Source organism: Cydia fagiglandana, chromosome 17 (assembly GCF_963556715.1).
Source record: "Cydia fagiglandana chromosome 17, ilCydFagi1.1, whole genome shotgun sequence".
Classification (NCBI taxonomy): domain Eukaryota; kingdom Metazoa; phylum Arthropoda; class Insecta; order Lepidoptera; family Tortricidae; genus Cydia; species Cydia fagiglandana.
In genome coordinates this window covers 1375838-1394190 of record NC_085948.1, presented here as the reverse complement: position 1 = coordinate 1394190, position 18353 = coordinate 1375838, and the positions used below count along the sequence as shown (strand labels likewise).

At 38.8% G+C, this 18353-nt stretch overlaps 1 protein-coding gene across 3 annotated transcripts in view; it reads right to left on the bottom strand.

The window, feature by feature from the left end:
* Window positions 1-18353, bottom strand: part of LOC134672794 (probable 3-hydroxyacyl-CoA dehydrogenase B0272.3) — an 18963-nt gene extending 610 nt beyond the window's left edge. The window contains exons 1-6 of one of the 3 annotated variants that reach the window (XM_063530753.1): window positions 18008-18353; window positions 17552-17722; window positions 16285-16386; window positions 13223-13308; window positions 12295-12509; window positions 4728-4978 (exon numbers count right to left, since the gene is read on the bottom strand). In XM_063530753.1, coding sequence (XP_063386823.1) covers window positions 4743-4978; window positions 12295-12509; window positions 13223-13308; window positions 16285-16386; window positions 17552-17722; window positions 18008-18115 — 918 coding nt within the window. In that variant the 5' untranslated portion in view covers window positions 18116-18353 and the 3' untranslated portion in view covers window positions 4728-4742. Of the gene's footprint in view, window positions 1-4727; window positions 4979-9990; window positions 10461-12294; window positions 12510-13222; window positions 13309-16284; window positions 16387-17551; window positions 17723-18007 lie in introns of those variants that run through there. The other 2 variants (XM_063530752.1, XM_063530754.1) reach the window with 2 other exon arrangements.

Here is an 18353-nt window from a genome sequence, read left to right as displayed (position 1 = left end):
CAGTGCGGCGTAAGCGCCATCGACAATAAGGTCCCTTTTCATAGATAATGCCCCAAATTACGTGTGATCCGTGCATGATGGAAAAACGTCCCCCGCGGGAATTCAACCCGAGACAATCGGCATTGTATTATTAGATACAATATATCTTTGTATCACTGATATCTTATCGATCTAGTCTAGATTTAAGATTGATACTTCGATAAACGATTTCACATCCACGACGTTGCATTGATAGAATTAGACCAAGATAAGTCTGCAACGATTTTGATAGCACACGCAGTGCAAGTGTTATTTTAAACGTCAAACTTCTATGAAATTATGACGTATAAATAACACTAGCACTGCGTATGCTATCAAAATCGTTGCAGACTATTCTTTGTCTAACTCTACATTTTTTTTCGCGCCTACAAGCTACGCTATCTGGTATTCACCAAGTGAACCGTACGCTTGTTTCTCTCCATTGTGGATGGGCAACCTATTTTTTGACCGAGCGTTAGCGAAGGTCTCCGTTTCAGGTTGTGGGCTAAATGTAAATGTGTGTGGATATTCTCCTCTACAAGTCGCAATTCTTAACCGATTCTCGTGATATTTGAGAACAGGTTCGTTCGATAAAATATTACTTTATTGTCGTTTCATTTTTTTTAATGACGGAGGCATACATTAAATCAGATTTAAGTTATGCTTTCGAGGTCTACAACTATCAAAGCCACTAGTGATAGATATTCAAATCTATTCAAAGTTCGTTTATTTTTGGTCATAGGATAAGGTGCTAACATTACTGTTTTTATATCAACAGTCGGAATCAATTCTTTGATCTTCTATTTCAAACATTTAATGGGAGACCCGGCGTTATTAGGCCTTCAATAAAAATACCAAACCTAATGTTACCAAAATCTAATAGTATCTTTCGAAAATTAAAAAGGTACCTACATCTGTCAACTACCTATTTATAAACAAAGAAATTATGCAATTGAAATACCTATTATTAAGAAGTTTATGAAAAACAATAAATACTTCACGTACTTATTTAGTATTTTTTTCACTGACACTTAGATGTTTTTTATTCACTAATTAAAATCTCACTCGACACAATGACACAACCAACACATTTATATGTAATTAGCAATCATGTTAAAAACCCAAACCATAAGGAAAACTAAATATTACTCATACATGTAGTTCTGATGATCAACACTTCAGCCTCTCAGCTGACTGGCGAAACTAAGACAGAAATGTAATAAAGGAAGAAATATCGATCACTTGTCGTAAGTTCTTAATTCATCCTACTATATAGCGTAAAATCAACCTTATATAATATACATAAGGTTGGTATTTGAAGATGTGATAGCATCAAGATACGAGCTTGCAAGTATCGATATTACATATATCTAATCGGTATGATTCGCGATTGGGTTTATCTTTAGATATGACGTTCGGTTTTTACATTTGGATTTAAATAGCGCATCGTAAAAAATATCGAGATTGCAAATTAATTATATGCGAAATTGAACTTTATGTGCAATTATTAAGGTGCATAATCAAATGTTTGAGAAGTATGACTTTGGGAAAGTTAGGTCATTTATAGGATTTGTGAATAACAAGACGCAATTTTTAAAGAATGCTATGTTTGTGAAGTCTGCGGTTTGGTTTAGGTACTAACAGCTATATTGACTAACCAGTGATGGACCTTTTGTGTATTAATAATAATAAGGTTTATAAGGCAAAGGGAATATATTTCCCACTTGGTTTTGAACTTTATTTTAATGTAATAAGGTTAAATTTTGCTTATGTCCTGACATCCTTACCTTATGCCAGGCGTGTCTCACTCCGCGATTTCGTCGCTTTTCTACAGGTAGTTAAAAGTACATCCGTTCGGCCCCAATTTTGGGGTTTGCCATAAGCCGCGCGTGGCGCTGTCGCCACCTAGCGGCCATATCTTGCTTATGTGTACAGCACGGTTGCAGAGAGATACCTTTCTAACGCGAGAGCCAGTGTAGGTGACATCGAAACCCTTAGAGACCATGGTGGAGCGGTTGAATTTGTCCTTGGAAGCCGTGTCCGAATGGGGCGAGGCCAACTTGGTTGGATTCAACGCCACCAAAACACAGGCGTGCCTATTCACCGCAAAACGGAGCCAGTTCACCTTGGCTCCCACTTTCCGGAATGTGTCCCTTCCCGTGACCAACCGTCTTGAGCTTCTTGGTCTAAGTCTAAAATCGAACCTAAACTTCGGGTCGACTATTGAGTCCAGGGCTAAAACTGCTGCCAAGAAACTTGGTGTCCTATTTAAGGTGAGGCGGTACTTTACGCCGAGTCAGCTTCTCTCCTTATACCAAGCACAGGTCCGTTCGTGCATGGAATACTGCTGCCACCTTTGGGACGGTTCCGCCAAGTATCAGCTGGCGGCCCTGGACTCAATAGAGCGCCGGGCTCATAGACTTTTAGGCGATGACCCAGCTGTCAAATCGAAGTTACAGAGCCTCGATCATCGCCGAAGAGTCGCATGTCTATCGGTGTTCTATCGGATACATTCTGGAGAGTGCGCACAAGAGCTGCATGACCTGATCCCACCATCCCCTTTCCATCATCGGACATCCAGGCGCGGGGAGCGAATGCACCCGTTCGTGGTTAGTATTCCATTTGTCCGCACAAAACGATTTGCCTCGTCTTTTTTGGTAAGGACGGCTAAGGAATGGAATGCGCTCCCGGCATCTGTATTCCCTGAAAAATATGACCTCGGTCTCTTTAAAGCTAGAGTGAATAGGCTATTACTGAACCGGTTAGCTACATCTTAGGCTCTGTCTTCACTTTCCATCAGGTGTGACTAGAGGCAATCGCCGATCAGTTTATTATAAAAAAAAAAAAAAAATATCTGTGCTGATCGTAACAGACGCGTTTTGTTAGAGAGTGAGTCTTCTGTAATTAGTACTATTATTTATTCTGTGCTTATGCTTATGCCTTATAAAAGTTTAAATGTGGACGATGCTACGAGTAATTATGTAAGTGATAAATGGGTAATCCCAATACACAATAAATAAATAATGCCTGCCTGGGTTTCCCCTACGGGAACAATAGGTAAATGTGAATTTACAAATTAAGCTTATAATAAATTAAAAAATAGAAAAATTACTGTCTTCGGTGAGACTTGAACTCACGGCCTCTGGATATAGCCACCCGTGGATATCATCGTTCGCAGACTTTCTGCTTGTTAAAATTAAATGAGAAAAAAATATTTATTTACATACAAGATATTATATACAATGGTACTATTAAACGAAATTAAATTAATATACAAATTGTCAATATTTAGATCATTCAAAGTATGTGTAACCTTATTTAATTACCACAGCTGGTGCAACTCAGCCGAAACGTCGGAATTAAAGGTAAAAACAATGAAATTATATCGCGGTAGACCCGTTTGTGTAATTAAATATGTGTACAAAACGCGAGAGTTTAAAGTGTTATATGTGTAACCTTAGTTAGGTAGATTCGAGTTCATTAGAGTAGCATTAACGAAATAGAAAATTAGGTGCGATATGAATTGTAGGTATTAATTGTTGAAATGACTAGGCGCTAGACTTTAAAGATGTTAATGAAATTTGTATCTTTTGTACCTAACAGAATAAGATCGCAATTTCAACTGATAATTTTTCTAAAAATATTGCCACCTCCAGTAGTTTCACGTAGGAAATGTACCAATTATTGAATCAATTAGGTTAACGATAATAAACCCGTTTAACATTGTAAAATATTTATTAGCAACAAATAACAGTGGGAACATTACTAAAATAACAATTCGAGATTATAGTGATGAAATTAATTAGGTACTTTCCTATACTTAAAATAAACTATTTCACACCGTGCACGAAATGAAGCACCAGATAATTATTACAAAGACATAGATAGCAGTTATTTTAAACATAATTTATATTTAATAAATCGGATGGAAGTACATATAAAAAGGTTAAAAAGTAGGCGAGTTGACTGAGACGTCACTACACAAGTTTTCATATAAATTCCATATTAGCAAATCGTTTTGACAATTCTAAAAAAGAAACTGATTTGACTAGTAGCTAGGAAAGTAGCCAATTCAATATTTAGAATTTTTAGGAATACAATCTATATTTTATTTAATGAGATTACTACTACAAAACAAATTATTGGGCGTTTAAACTATATTACAAAAAATTTAAATGCATTCTACCAACTAATTTAAAATAATACAAACAGAACTGAATAAGTAGGTATATAATTTTGAGCGATTTATCAATTATAATTAGCTTTATAACCGCTTAATAACTTATTATATGACATGCCTTTTGGACATAACTTATAAATAACCTCCCCACTTCCCTTCACCAACTTGTCCAAAACAGGACTAGAAATTAATGTTAAACAAGTTACGAAAGTTATAGTTTTCTTAACTACAAACGAAAAATTATAACAACTTTAACATTTAAAGTTAAAACAGTTTTAAGCACTCCGTTCAGATTTATCAACGCACTAGAGTTGGACCAAGCTAACTCTGCAAGACATTAGCAATAAAAAAAAGTGTGGCAATATCATCATCAATGGCCATCATCATTAATATAATGATTAATTTTGAATTTGAATTAGTCTGTGGCCTTGAGTAAGCCCATTCATAATAAAAAAAAATGTCAAATTTCTATGAAAATATGACGCTTATAATGATACTCCCACAGTCTGATCTGTTCAAGTCAGTGCAAACTTGACTTAGACTTCTACTTCTCATATTTAAAAAACCCCTCCCCACTTTTCCTGCCTAACTTTCCCTCTTCCACCAGCCGGTCCAGCACCGGGATCGGTCTAAATACGGGATCCCCGGTCGCCTTAAACATGACTCCTAGTATGGCCTTCTTGGTATCCAGGCCGGTGTAATCGGCCAGCTCGAAGGGGCCCATCGGGTAGCCGCAGGCGAGTTTCATGGCCAAGTCTATGTTTTCGGCTTTGGCGTCACCTAGAAATAGATTTATAATTATAAACAAATCTAATATTCTTTGTCATACGGTTCGGTAAAAGATCTAAAGAGTCATGCGTACTTACATGTGTACATATGATTCTAAATTAAAAAGCACCTAAGTACTAAATGAATATAACAAATTGTTATACCTATACTCTGTATCTTTAGGTACTTAAATAAAAGTAAACAAATAATTTGTACATTTTCGGGTAGTTATAACATTTATTGAATAACCAACCAATATATAAAAACTTTTTACAAAAAAAAGAAAACCGACTTCAAAAAGGATGAATTAAAATATTATCCTTTTTAAGTCTATGCGTTACCAACTGATATGTTTGAAGTCGGTGCCAAGCCAACTTATGAAGCATACCTACCATGATTTTGGTACGATTCAATAAGTATGTACGTTGGATTGCCTTACACGACGACAATGAACGTACTTTTTGTAGGTACAGTCAACGTTAAAAGTATGTTTACACTTTTCGTCTTATTACAAAGGAGTAAGGTGCAAAAGTGTAAACATATCTTTGACGTCGACTGTACCTGAACACACGATCAAACCTTCTTGGCACAGTCCGTACCATGTTTGTCGGCACGCAAGCGTGGGATTGGGACTGAGTTATTTCCCGTCCCTTATTCAGAGGACTACATTTCAAAATATAAAACAATTCAAAGAATTTACCTTGTTGCCAAATTTCACCTAAATCGGTTCAGTTGTTTAGCCATGAAAAGGCGACAAAGAGGCAGACAGAATTACTTACACATTTATAATAGTTATTAGTACAGTTCTAATGGGATTTATAGTCATAAAGCTGATTATTTTTGACGGGTATTGTTACTACTTGGCTTGGCACCGACTTCAAACATATCAGTTGGTAACGCATAGACTTAAAAAGGATAATATTTTAATTCATCCTTTTTGAAGTCGGTTTTCTTTTTTTTGTAAAAAGTTTTTATTTTTCCATTTTTAATTTTAATTAGTGATGTACCGACTATTGATTTGGCCGACTAGCCGACTAGCCGACTAATCGGCGCTCGAATGGCCGATTAGTCGGCCGACTAGTCGGCTAGTCGGCCAGATCATTCGTATAAGTTTAGTCATTTAGTAATTTATTCAATATTGCATTGTCATGTACGTAATTAGGTGTTACAAATTAAAAGGCCAGTTCATAACACCCTGTAAAGGCACACAATAGTAGGTACATACTTATTTACAGTTTTATATGATTTAAACAAGTCTATATGGTGATATAGTTCAGGTGAAAAACAATAGTTTTGCTCCTTTGGTTGCGCTATTCATCATATTAGCTAAAGGGTATTCTCTACAGGTTCAAAGACCTATTACAAGAATCCTCGTTCAATTTCTGTCTTTCTTTTATTTGGGATCCTGAGCAGACTGTCAGTACAGCTTGTAGGAGGTATTTCCAAGGCTCTATTTCCCTTCCCGTACGTAGTCGCCAGTTAATAACCTATTCCCTGTGGTCGGCGTCTTTACGAACAACGTGCCCTAACTAAGTCTCTAAATTTTGCAATAACATGAAGAGTTCTCCATGTCTCCACCATTAAAAAAAACTGAATAATGATCAAATCATTTAACTATCGAACTTGGCCATGAAATTACACGAGAATGAATTGAGATCGACCTGGGGGCTGATTTTTGAATTTCGATCGCTCGATTTCGTCACTCGAAAATCGGTGGAAAACCGCGAAATGCAATATTTTGAAATACGAGCCATCGAAATTTGGAATCTAGTGGTATTGGCCACTGGATTTCAATTCTATTACTAGAATTTAAACGCCTAGTAGTGGAGATATCATTTAACGAAATACACGAAATTGAGTGGTCGAATATCAAACATCGGCCCCCTAGAGGAAAACACCAGCCCACCTACATACAATAACGACCAAACGGTCAATTATATTGAACAAAAGTTTTTGTATGCACCCTGAAGAAGTATTTTAGTACAATAGACATAAAACATATGGTAAATATTGACTGTTGATTTCTTTTTTTCTGTTTTTCTTTCACTAATAAAGTGCCGACTAATCGGCCATTTTTGCCGACTAGTCGCCGACTAATCGCCGACTACAAATGTGGCCGGATAGTCGGCTTTCCCGACTAGTCGGCGACTAGTCGGTACATCCCTAGTTTTAATGCATTGTTAAGAGCGCGACGCATGAATGAAAAACAACATCATGATTAACATTAAATGCGTGTACCTACTTTAATAAATATGTAATCAGGAATTTTCTCGAGTCCGTCTGGGAAATTATAATTCCTGTCACTACACTAAATCCATCCTCCGCCCCGCCACTGACCCAATCCCTCAACCCCCCGATAACTCTACCTCACAGCGCATCAACCCCTGATCCATCAACCCCTCGCACACAGGCGAAAAATCAATAAAAGTCGGACAAAACCAAAAAACTTCTAAGTAGCCCCAACAGGCAAAAACCAATCTTAGCGGGTAGTCCAATAAACAGTGCACGCTACTCGCATAATCATTTTCATGTTAGAGTCATCTACGCGACACGTTCTCATTCCAAAGTTCGACTTGTTCAAAGGCGAATATTTTAGTGCTCTGCGAGTGTTACTTATGTGCTTACTTATTTATCGTTTGCTTTCAGAAAGTTGTGATTTAATGATGGATACCCTTCCAGGAGGTAATAACCTAATTACTAATAGTTACTTTTGATAGCTATGCTTGCTTGTTTATTATAAAAAAAAATAAGTGTAATGTCTTGTATTTTTTGCACATTGTTCAACTTCACCAAGGAGAAAAGTACAACTTCCTGATAGATCCGGTTTTGATATTATCAATTTTAGAAACTACAGAACTTGGGTTTTAACATACAACCATTATTTTATGCGACCTTACGCGACATTTTAACAAAATTTTCATTTTAATCGATGACTAGTTTAATCAAAAATGTGACTAAGCGACATTTTTTTTTAGGCAAATGGCTATGGAAGACACTTTCAAAAGACTTTTAGTGTCTTCCGATCCTTATATAACAGGACTAAGAAAATTGGGTGGTAAAAAGTCGCTTCCCAAGAAGCTTCGCTTTTAGAAGAAGATATTATGATCAAAATTTAATAAAATGTCATAATATAATTGTAATTTTGTTTTTATTAGTTGGCAAACCTGCATTAATACGATTTCTATAATAATCCTGAATGTTTAGGTTTTGTCCGACTTTTATTGATTTTTCGCCTGTGTGCCTCGACCCTGAACCAGCAGCCCTTCAACCGCCATTCCCCGACCCCTTTAACTCCTAACCCTAACCCCCGATCAGTAGCCTTACCAGCTTACCAAGAGTTTGACATTGATTTATTCGCTAGCGTGTGTGTAACTTACTTTCTTTGCATCTCGCTCGTACTGGCATATTAATGCGAGCGAGATGCATAAAAAGTAAGTTACGAAGACGTTATATAGCGTCGCTAACTTAGCGAATATGTCAATGTCAAACTCGTGGTAGGGCTACACTTGCACTACCTACATCAAATTGGCGGTTTTCGGAAGCAAATGCTCGAGTTACTTTAGAAAACACCGAAATCACTTTACACGTGCCTTTAAAAACTGAGGAGTTCCCTCAATTCCTCATAGATTCCATCATCAGACCAGAACCAAAAATATTACGGAAACACCTTAGAGGTAACTCCTTCCAAACAAAAAAAGAATTACTCAAATCGGATCACAGGTGCCGGAGTAATCGCTGAACATACTACATTTCAAAAAATCATCATCATTATCATCAAAACAATCATCATCATCAGGTCTACTTCATCAAAGTGGTGGTTTTCGGGAGAAAATGCTCGAGTTGCTTAAGAAAACACCCAAATCACCATGCATGTGCCTTTAAAAATTGAAGAGTTCCCTCAATTCCTCATGGATTCCATCATCAGAACAGAACCAAATTAAAATGGGACCAACTCGGAGGTAGCTCCTTTCAAACAAAAAAAGAATTACTCAAATCGGACCACGGATGTCGGAGTAATCGGTGAACGTACATAGAAAAAAAAAAAAAAATAGCCACAACCGAATACAGAACCTCCTCCTTCTATGAAATGGAAGTCGGTTAAAAACCACCTAAATCTGTCATTGAACGAACGGCTTAAGAAGCCATTTGAGGGTATATTTTGTTTACACTTTGTTAAATACCTAAAGATACAGACTATAGCTACGTCATCTAAATAATTACCTACTCATTGTTATCGCACCTTTCAAACCGCCATCATACCTACCGTGAATCTTATCGCTATCAGTTAAGTTCAGACTTTTACGTCAATGCCATTAATATTGAAAGTTATTGTCGGAGGGGAAATACCTCTTTTTTAGGGTTCCGTACCCAAAGGGTAAAACGGGACCCTATTACTAAGACTTCGCTGTCCGTCCGTCCTTCCGTCCGTCTGTCTGTCACCAGGCTGTATCTCACGAACCGTGATAGATAGACAGTTGAAATTTTCACAGATGATGTATTTCTGTTGCCGCTATAACAAGAAATACTAAAAACAGAATAAAATAAAGATTTAAGTGGGGCTCCCATACAGCAAACGTGATTTTTGACCAAAGTTAAGCAACGTCGGGAGTGGTCAGTACTTGGATGGGTGACCGTTTTTTTGTTTTTTTTTTTTCATTATGGTACGGAACCCTTCGTGCGCGAGTCCGACTCGCACTTGCCCGGTTTTTTTTAATTTGTTTAATTTCCAAAAAAAAATGGTACCTTTTAAGCTTATAGACCAAGAAAAGCCTGCAACGATTTTGACAGTACACGCAATGCCTGTGTTATTTTAAACGTCAGAATTGTATGAAATTATGACATATAAATTTAATAACACTTGCACTGCGTATGCTATCGTAATCGCTGCAGACTTTTCTTGGTCTAACTCTATTAAGTGTGGATTTACATACCTTTTATTGATTATGCATAATGTATTAATTCTGACTCGTAGGGATAGGAAAATTATTATACCTACATTTACACAGCTAGACCAAACAAGAAAACACGAAATAATAAACTTTATTTAAAAATATCTATATCAATACAAAAATAAATGTTTTTTACAGTCTTAAGGTGCTTTGTGTATTTTACTGAAAATATACTTATTCAACAAAGACTATTTCTTACGACGATATATTCGACATACATAACGTAAAATTTACAAAATATTCTGTTATAAAAACAATCTATTGGACGCAATTTTTTTAATTATCATCCCATATTTTGCCATAAGCACCCTATTTCTTATATTTGTAGAATCCCTCGCCGCTCTTGATGCCCAGCTTGCCCTCGGCCACCATCTTGTCCAGGATGGGTATGGGGCGGAACACCGGGTCCCCGGTCTGCTCGTACATGGTGGCCAATGCGAACTTATTAGTATCAAGGCCTGTGTAGTCGGCCAGTTCGAAGGGACCCATCGGGTAGCCTGCGCTTAGCTTCATGCCAATATCGATGTCTTCTTTCGTAGCGTCACCTAAAAAAAAATTGATAGTTAACCTAAGGCCAAGAAATTAAAAAAAAATTGGCCAGTGGAATTTGAACCTATAGTGTAGGAAATGGAGTTGATTTTTCTTTGTTTGTTCGTTCATTATTGTGTTACAATTTGTTTTGTTCTGACATCCATGAAGAGCAGCTAATTTGACAAGAATTTACGTGACGCTAGAAGCGTGGTGGGTGCGTAGAAATAGTTCACATTATACTATTTACAACTGCGCTAAGACTGTAAATTTTATTAAAGCAACAAGTAAAAGTAATAAGCATAAAATACTTACATGCAACCACATGCAAAAACCAACACCAAAAGACACTACAAAAACATGCTGCACTTTTTAAAGCCAGGTATTCTTGGTATTACACGTGTTTAAGCCTTTATAAAACGTGGGAATATATTTCCCACATGATTTTGAACTTTATATTAAATTTATGCAAAATTGAACCCTACCCGGGTTCAATTTTGCATAAATTCTGACAACCTCATGCCTTAAAACTCGACGTCTTATTACGAGTTTAGTCATATTAAAATGTAATGGGTTCCCATTACAAGTTACAACTTAAAACCCTGACAAATTATAACAGCGCCACCTAGTGAGTTAAAACCTATAGTTCGTTTTTTTAGCATTAGAAATAAGGTAAACAATCTTGATGGGTCTGTTAATTGAAAAACACATTTTAAAAATAAGTTACGGCAAATATGTAACAATTATGAATCTAATACGATCATTAATATTCTACTGCTTTCATAAGTAATAGTTTTTGATTTTTTAAAACCGTTTTTCAATTAAAAGACATGTCAAGATCGCTTACCTTCTTGCAAGTTCTTTCTAATGCTAAAAAAAACGAACTATTATTGTAAGAAGCATCGCTAGTATCACAGTTCCTCTTGAGAAAACCATAACTAAATCAGATACCAGGAGATAATTGGGAACATTCCTTTTGGTGCTCTAGACACATACCGTCTCATCTCCGTTCCATCCTAGTTAAAAATGAATGTGTGATTGAGGGCATAGAGGAATATAAGTAAGAAATAAGTACTAACTCCATACTCCATACATCAGATTTCTTACCACAACGCGAATTATTTTCGTAGTCGACATCTAGCGTCAAGTTGCGAATTTATCAACTCGCGTTTTGGTAAGAAACCTGATGTATGGAGTTAAAACTCTTTCTTTTATCTCTTATATTTATCTATGTTTAGGGTATAATATCACTAATATCAGCAAAACATTGCGGTGATGTAAGGAAGTTTTTATAGCAATGATTGGATTAGCCATGCAACTCTGTCAAATGAGTTTTAGGCTAAATTACCTAATAATGCTTGCCATAACCCACAACAAAGTAAAATTCGTACGAAAACGTGTGTAATGTCATGCAATGTGCGACCGATCTAAGGGCGGGTACTCGCAAATATCTTGTCCAAAATTCACCATTTTATCCAATAATAAGACAAGATAGCCACTCGGTGTACCCCTTACATTTCATTAACCTTTTGAATGCCAAACGGCGCATCCATTTGCCGTGCCACTGACGCCACGGGGGTAAAATTTCGTTTTGTGAATAAATAATGCCAACCTAAAAGTGGGGTGTTTTTCAGTAGAGTAGATTGTCATCAAAAAACAATCGACGTCAAATGCCGTCTTTGGCGTCGTTGTCACGATTTTGCTTTGACGTCAATTAAATTGCCGTCTGTGGCGTTCAAAAGGTTAAAGTGTCAAAAGGGCATCTACGTGTTGGCTTCGGCTCCGCGCACGCCTCCTAAAGATCCGGAACACTGTTCCATGATGGAAAAGACAGAGAAGCTAGGAACCGACCTCTTTCATACATCCTGAGCGCCTCAGCGCTGTAAGGTCCCAGCAGCCGGTTGACCACAAAGCCGGGCGTGTCCTTGCAGGTGATGCAGGTCTTGCCGACGGCCTTGCCCCACTCCATCATGGTCTGGTAGGTCTGCTCGGAGATGTGGTCTCCTTTGATGACCTCGAGCAGACGCATGATCGGGACAGGGTTGAAGAAGTGGAGGCCGCCGAATCTGAATATATTTAATGTAATGTTTTAGGTGCATGTGATACTCGGTAAAAAGATAAAAGCAAAAAGAAAAGAGTGTATAGAGGCGGTTTGTCAAAGTAAATTATGTAGCCACTGTAAATTTACTGCCATTTTACGATAGAAAAGTAAAACTACCTACGCTACAACGCACGCTACGTAAGCTACGTTAGTACGCTAGATGGCGTTAATTTCAATATTTAACAAATTAACACATATCAATGAAAGAATAATGATCAAAGTCAAATGGCGTTCTAAAAATTTTAATCTTCTGTCGAAAGATGGCGGTAAATGTACTGTAGCAGGCATGCATGTGTTTACCATGACAGTTAACTCTCTATTTCAAATTCTCTTTGGTAAAAGTAAGGTTTTCTCACTTCTCTCTGGGTTAGAAGGTAAGATAGCAGTCAGATTTTAGGTTGCCAAGCTGCCCCTATGTTCCTTAGTAAGTGGCAAAAGTCGAAACGACTTTAAAAAGTAAGATTTAAGTCGGAGCGTATTTCACGTTTGTACGGCCGCAAGCCGGTCGGATGCTCGCGGACGCGGACTGCTCCTGACGGACTCCATCGCTTCTGCCATACATAATGTATAGGCACATTGAAAGTGCGCTCCGACGCGGGCCGATCCCAGCCGGTCGGTGGGAATCGTACATTAAGCTAAAACCATTGTGCGGACTAAAATCGTATGATCTTGAAATACCTGTCTTTCCTCTTAATGCCCGCACCAATAGCATTGATGGATATCGAGGAGGTGTTACTGGCCAGGATTGTGTGTTCGGGCGCCAACTGTAATAGTACATTGTGTCTTAGGGCGATAAATAAGAATTTACGAACGAGGAGTGTAAATTGAAGCCCGGAGCCGAAGGCGAGGGCCTAATTAACACGAGTTCGTAATTCCTGCACCGCGTGGCACACACAATGTTTTCATCACACTTGTGAGTTATGAGGAAAAAACTTCTGCCTAATTTCGGACGTACATTACATACATATTTCGAAAGTTAGGATTTACGGACCACATCGCCTATGTAATACGAGCCAGTGTAAAAAATACAATAAAATATTTATCGTTTGGCAAGAGTCGCTTGTCAGTGGAGCATAGGCAGAAATAATCATACTGTATTTTTCTTATGTTATAACATTGTCGCCCGCCTGACGGGACAGAATAACAATAAGAAATAGTGGATTCACTCAAGTATATAAAACAAAACTTATATATCTATTTTGATATTTTTTTATAGCAAATATTCCTATACTCATAACAACAACAGAGATAAACGATAACCGAAAATATTGAGATAAAGTTAATCCAGCAGATACCTGTTTGTTCATCAGTATCAAAGTACATAGCAGGATATCTGTTTGTTCAAAGTATCAGTATCAAAGTACATATATCTAATCAAAGCATCATAAAATGAATAATCCGTTTTTTACATGTTAAACCGGCATTTTACAATCATAATTTGTATATTATATAATATATATTGTTGTCGCACAACACAAGCCTTCTTGAGCTTACTGTGGAGTTTTTTTTTTTTTATTTTTTTTTTATTATGCATGGGTTTACTCATGGCCACAGACTAGCCGAGGCGTAGACGTGGCCTACGATGGAGCGAGCTCGCCCAGAAGGTGCCTGTTCACTCTTGATTTGAAGGTTGCCGGGTTATAAGAGCACGGAAATATAGACGCCGGCAAGGAATTCCATTCCTTGGCAGTGCGCATAAGAAAAGTAGAAGCAAAGCGCTTAGTGCGAATTGGCGGAATATCTACCAAGTAAGGATGGAAACCGGCCGTGCGTCTAAAAGTCCGATGGTAGAATGGGGACGGTGGAATGAGCTCGTGTAGCTCTTGGGCACACTCCCCGAAGTGCAACCTGTAGAATACCGACAGGCTGGCGACTTTCCGCCGATGGGCCAAAGTCTGAAGCTTAGCCGTTAGCTTCTTGTCGCCAATCATCCTCCTGGCTCTGCGCTCCACTGAGTCCAAAGCGGCGAGTTGGTATTTAGCTGAGCCATCCCACAGGTGGCTGCAATACTCCATACACGACCGGACTTGAGCTTTGTAAAGTGTTAGAAGCTGTCCAGGTGTGAAGTATCGCTTCACCTTATTTAGGACGCCCAGCTTTCTGGCCGCAGTTTGTGCTTTAGACTCAATGAAGCTGCCGAAGCCGAGGACTGAACTCAGCTCCATGCCGAGGAGTTCCAGGCTGTCGGTAATAGGTACAGATGCACCCCGGAAAGAAGGAGTCAGGTCGAATGGACTCCGTTTAGCGGAAAATAGACACGCCTGCGTTTTGGAGGCATTGAACGTGACCAGATTGTCATCACCCCACTGGGAAACGAGACTAAGGGTCAAGTTCATTCGCTCAACCATGGCCTCTCTCTGTGAACGTATATCCTCCCTGCTGTCCCTTGCACTAGCCAAATATCTCTCAACAACCGTACTGTCATCTGCATAACCTACAATGCTGGGTTGCAGCATGTCGTTAATGTGGAGCAGGAAAAGGGTTGAGGAGAGAACAGACCCCTGAGGAACACCGGCGTCAATGGCCATGAGGTCCGAAGAGCAGCCATCAATAACTACTCTGATCGACCGTTCACTCAAGAAATCAGATAGCCAGCTACAAAAGTCAGCAGGGATGCCGTATGCAGGAAGCTTGCTAAGGAGACTTGCGTGCCAAACCCTGTCAAAGGCCTTCGAGATGTCCAGTGAAACAGCAAGCGCTTCACCGTTCCTCTCGATGGCCTCGCCGCAGCAGTGCGTGACATACGCTAAAAGATCCCCAGTAGACCGACCTCGGCGAAAGCCATATTGACGGTCACTGAGCAGATCATTTGCTTCGAGATATGCCAGCAGCTTGCCGTTAAGTACCCTTTCCATGACTTTACAGAGCATGGAGGTAATGGCGATTGGTCGGTAATTGCAGGGATCAGCACGACTACCCTTCTTGGGTACTGGCTGCACGTTTGCAAGCTTCCAGGATTTCGGCACCGTTCTTGTTTGGAGAGAGAGGCGGTACAGGCGTGTCAGTACAGGAGACAACTCAGGCGCACACTGCTTTAGTACACGTGCAGGTATACCGTCTGGTCCATTGGAGTTTAGTTAATTTGCGTAGGAATGTCCAATACTTATTTTTTTAAATTATTTTATTATAATAAAAAAATAAGCCAAACAACCACATATCCAAGCAAGGGCTGACTTGGAAAATTCCCGGAAAAAGAAGGCAAGGTCGCCCACGTACCACCTGGAGGCGCACAGTGGAAAAGTAGGCTGCACCAGTAGGCCTTGGCTGGGCGGAGCTGGGGGAGGCCGCGCTGGACCGCGAAGAATGGAAATCCCTTCTGAGAGCCCTATGTCCCTACTCCCTGATGAGGGATAATAGGATATCGTCATCATTATTTTATTATACAAGTATCTTACCAAGTTGCACACGGAGGCAGAGGAGACCTCGAACAAGATGGGAGGATGAACTCAAACTCACAGCGGGCCCGAACTGGAGAAGAGTGGCCAACTCCACGACAGATCCCAATGGAAAGAGCTGGAGGAGGCCTTTGCCAAGCGGCACACTGAGCTTAGGCCCACTAGCACCATTCCACTAACCCGGGGTTAAGCGGTTAAACTGTTAACCTAGTGTCAAATTATACTGGTAATCATGGCAACTCCAGGTTTAACGAGTTAACCTTGAGTTAGTGGAATGGTGCAAGTGAGCCTTAGAGACATACTCTAACTCAGAATAAAAGAGCATAATAGATAGATAGATCTTACCAAGTCCAGCTTATTGAAGAGTTCCTGCTTCACGTCTAGTTTTTCCACTATAGCCTCGATAATCAGGTCGGCGTTCACGCCGTCCTCTACCTTCGTAGACACCTGGAGCATAAGCAAAGTTTTAAATTGTAGAAAAATCGTGATCTAAGAAAAACTAAATGCCCTCATATTGGAGAGCCAAACTAGGTGCTAGAAGGAATTATGTTTTCTGCATTAGTTAGGTTCATCCCAACATCTTAACTTAAGTACTAAGTAAGTATATTAATTTAAGTCTATTTGTAAGTTTGTTATTAACAACTATGGATTGACTCGTCCCAAATATTTTTTTTTTGTTGTAACCTTAACTTTTGACAACCTTTTGAACGCCGCGCGTATCGTGAGCGCCATGTCATTGTGAACCTTGCTGGAATGCACTAAGGTTCATATTGGGCTGTAGCCGCACGCGTCAGTTGATGTCTTAGGCGGTCAGCAATATCAAGTATAGCAACCTCTACTTCAGCTGACCAATTTGATGTATGAATTTTTAAAATAACAATATTAACTTTAGTCACTACATCTACAGCCTCGTCTCCATATCGCGCGGCAAACCATCAAATGGCCATCGAGTTGGCTCGCGCGGCAACTCGGTATCCATCGCGCGCGGCTGCCGCGCGAGCCAATTTTCGATGGTTTACCCCGCAATATGGAGACACGCCTTAAGGTTGCTGGTTAGTATTCCACCAGTCCAATTTCTTGCTCTAATGTGCAATGGAATACAATATTGTACATATACCCCTAACCCTAAGCCAAATTAGAGAAAATTAAACAAAACCCCACTCTGCACCCTAAGGCAAATTAGACGGAGTAGAATAATATATATATACATTGTTTGTACAGTTGAGGTAATATTTTTAAGCAAAACAGTAAAATTAATTGTTTTTATTTGAATATTTGTCTGATGTGATACTGTATCTTATCAACAAACTTTACTACTTGGTATTGACATAGTTACACATATGGATTAGTTTAAAAAAAGGAATAACAGAGTTTCATTTCCAACATTTTTTTTCTAACTTTAATGTACCTACATTACCTACATATTTCTTTACTACAGAACTTTTACAATTGATCCATATTTTTACATAAGTAATGTTTTCATGCATAAAATAATAATGTATGTTGTAATATAAATAATGTGTTGACATGTAAAATACATCTATTTTATCAATAAAAGTTTGATTGATTGATTGACATATATTGTAGTTGATTAAATAAGTTAAATAATTACCTTAATTCTGCTGGCAGCGTCCTGAACAAATGCCTCCACTTTAGCCGCATCATCTTTGTGGACTTTCTTGGCCACTCGGGTCAGGTTCTGCTGGATGGACTTCTGAGCCTTCTCCAGCAGCTCTGGTTTTAGGTCCACAACAGTGACATTCTGCCCTGCTTGAGCTGCAACCTTTATAGATCATACTTTTTATAAATAAGTGCAAAAGATGTCTAAAAGTATTTTATTTTATATTATTTTATTTCTAATAGTTACTAAAGCTTGTGTAAAGCACTCTGGCATGTATTAGATGATTATAGGTCTAGAAATTCTGACATGCCTACATGATATACATCTTAACACAGAATATTTGTGAAGCATGTTTTAAAATGTAGCAAGTCACTTTAAACCTGTTTTCCAATCACACAGACGATGTTCAAAGTCAAATTAGCATAATATAAAAAGCAAACAACTTACCTGAGCAATGCCCGAGCCCATCAACCCTCCGCCGACAACGGTGACCGTTTTCACCGCATTTAAAGAGGAGCTCGAAAACGCTCTCGTAAGAATTGATAATTTATTCATCTTGATGTTAACAGTGGGAGAAAGCCGGTCAAACTGACGACGCGCCGCTAGTTACAACGGGGGGACGGGGAGACTGTCATAAATATAAATACAACAGTCTGAAGTTCACTCACGATAACAATAATGTTTACGAACGTGACAACAATTTACAGATAACAGCCACATACCTGTCGCAAAAGCACCGCTGCATATGGATTAAGGAACACATTTTAAAGCACTTTAAAAACTTGAAGACCTT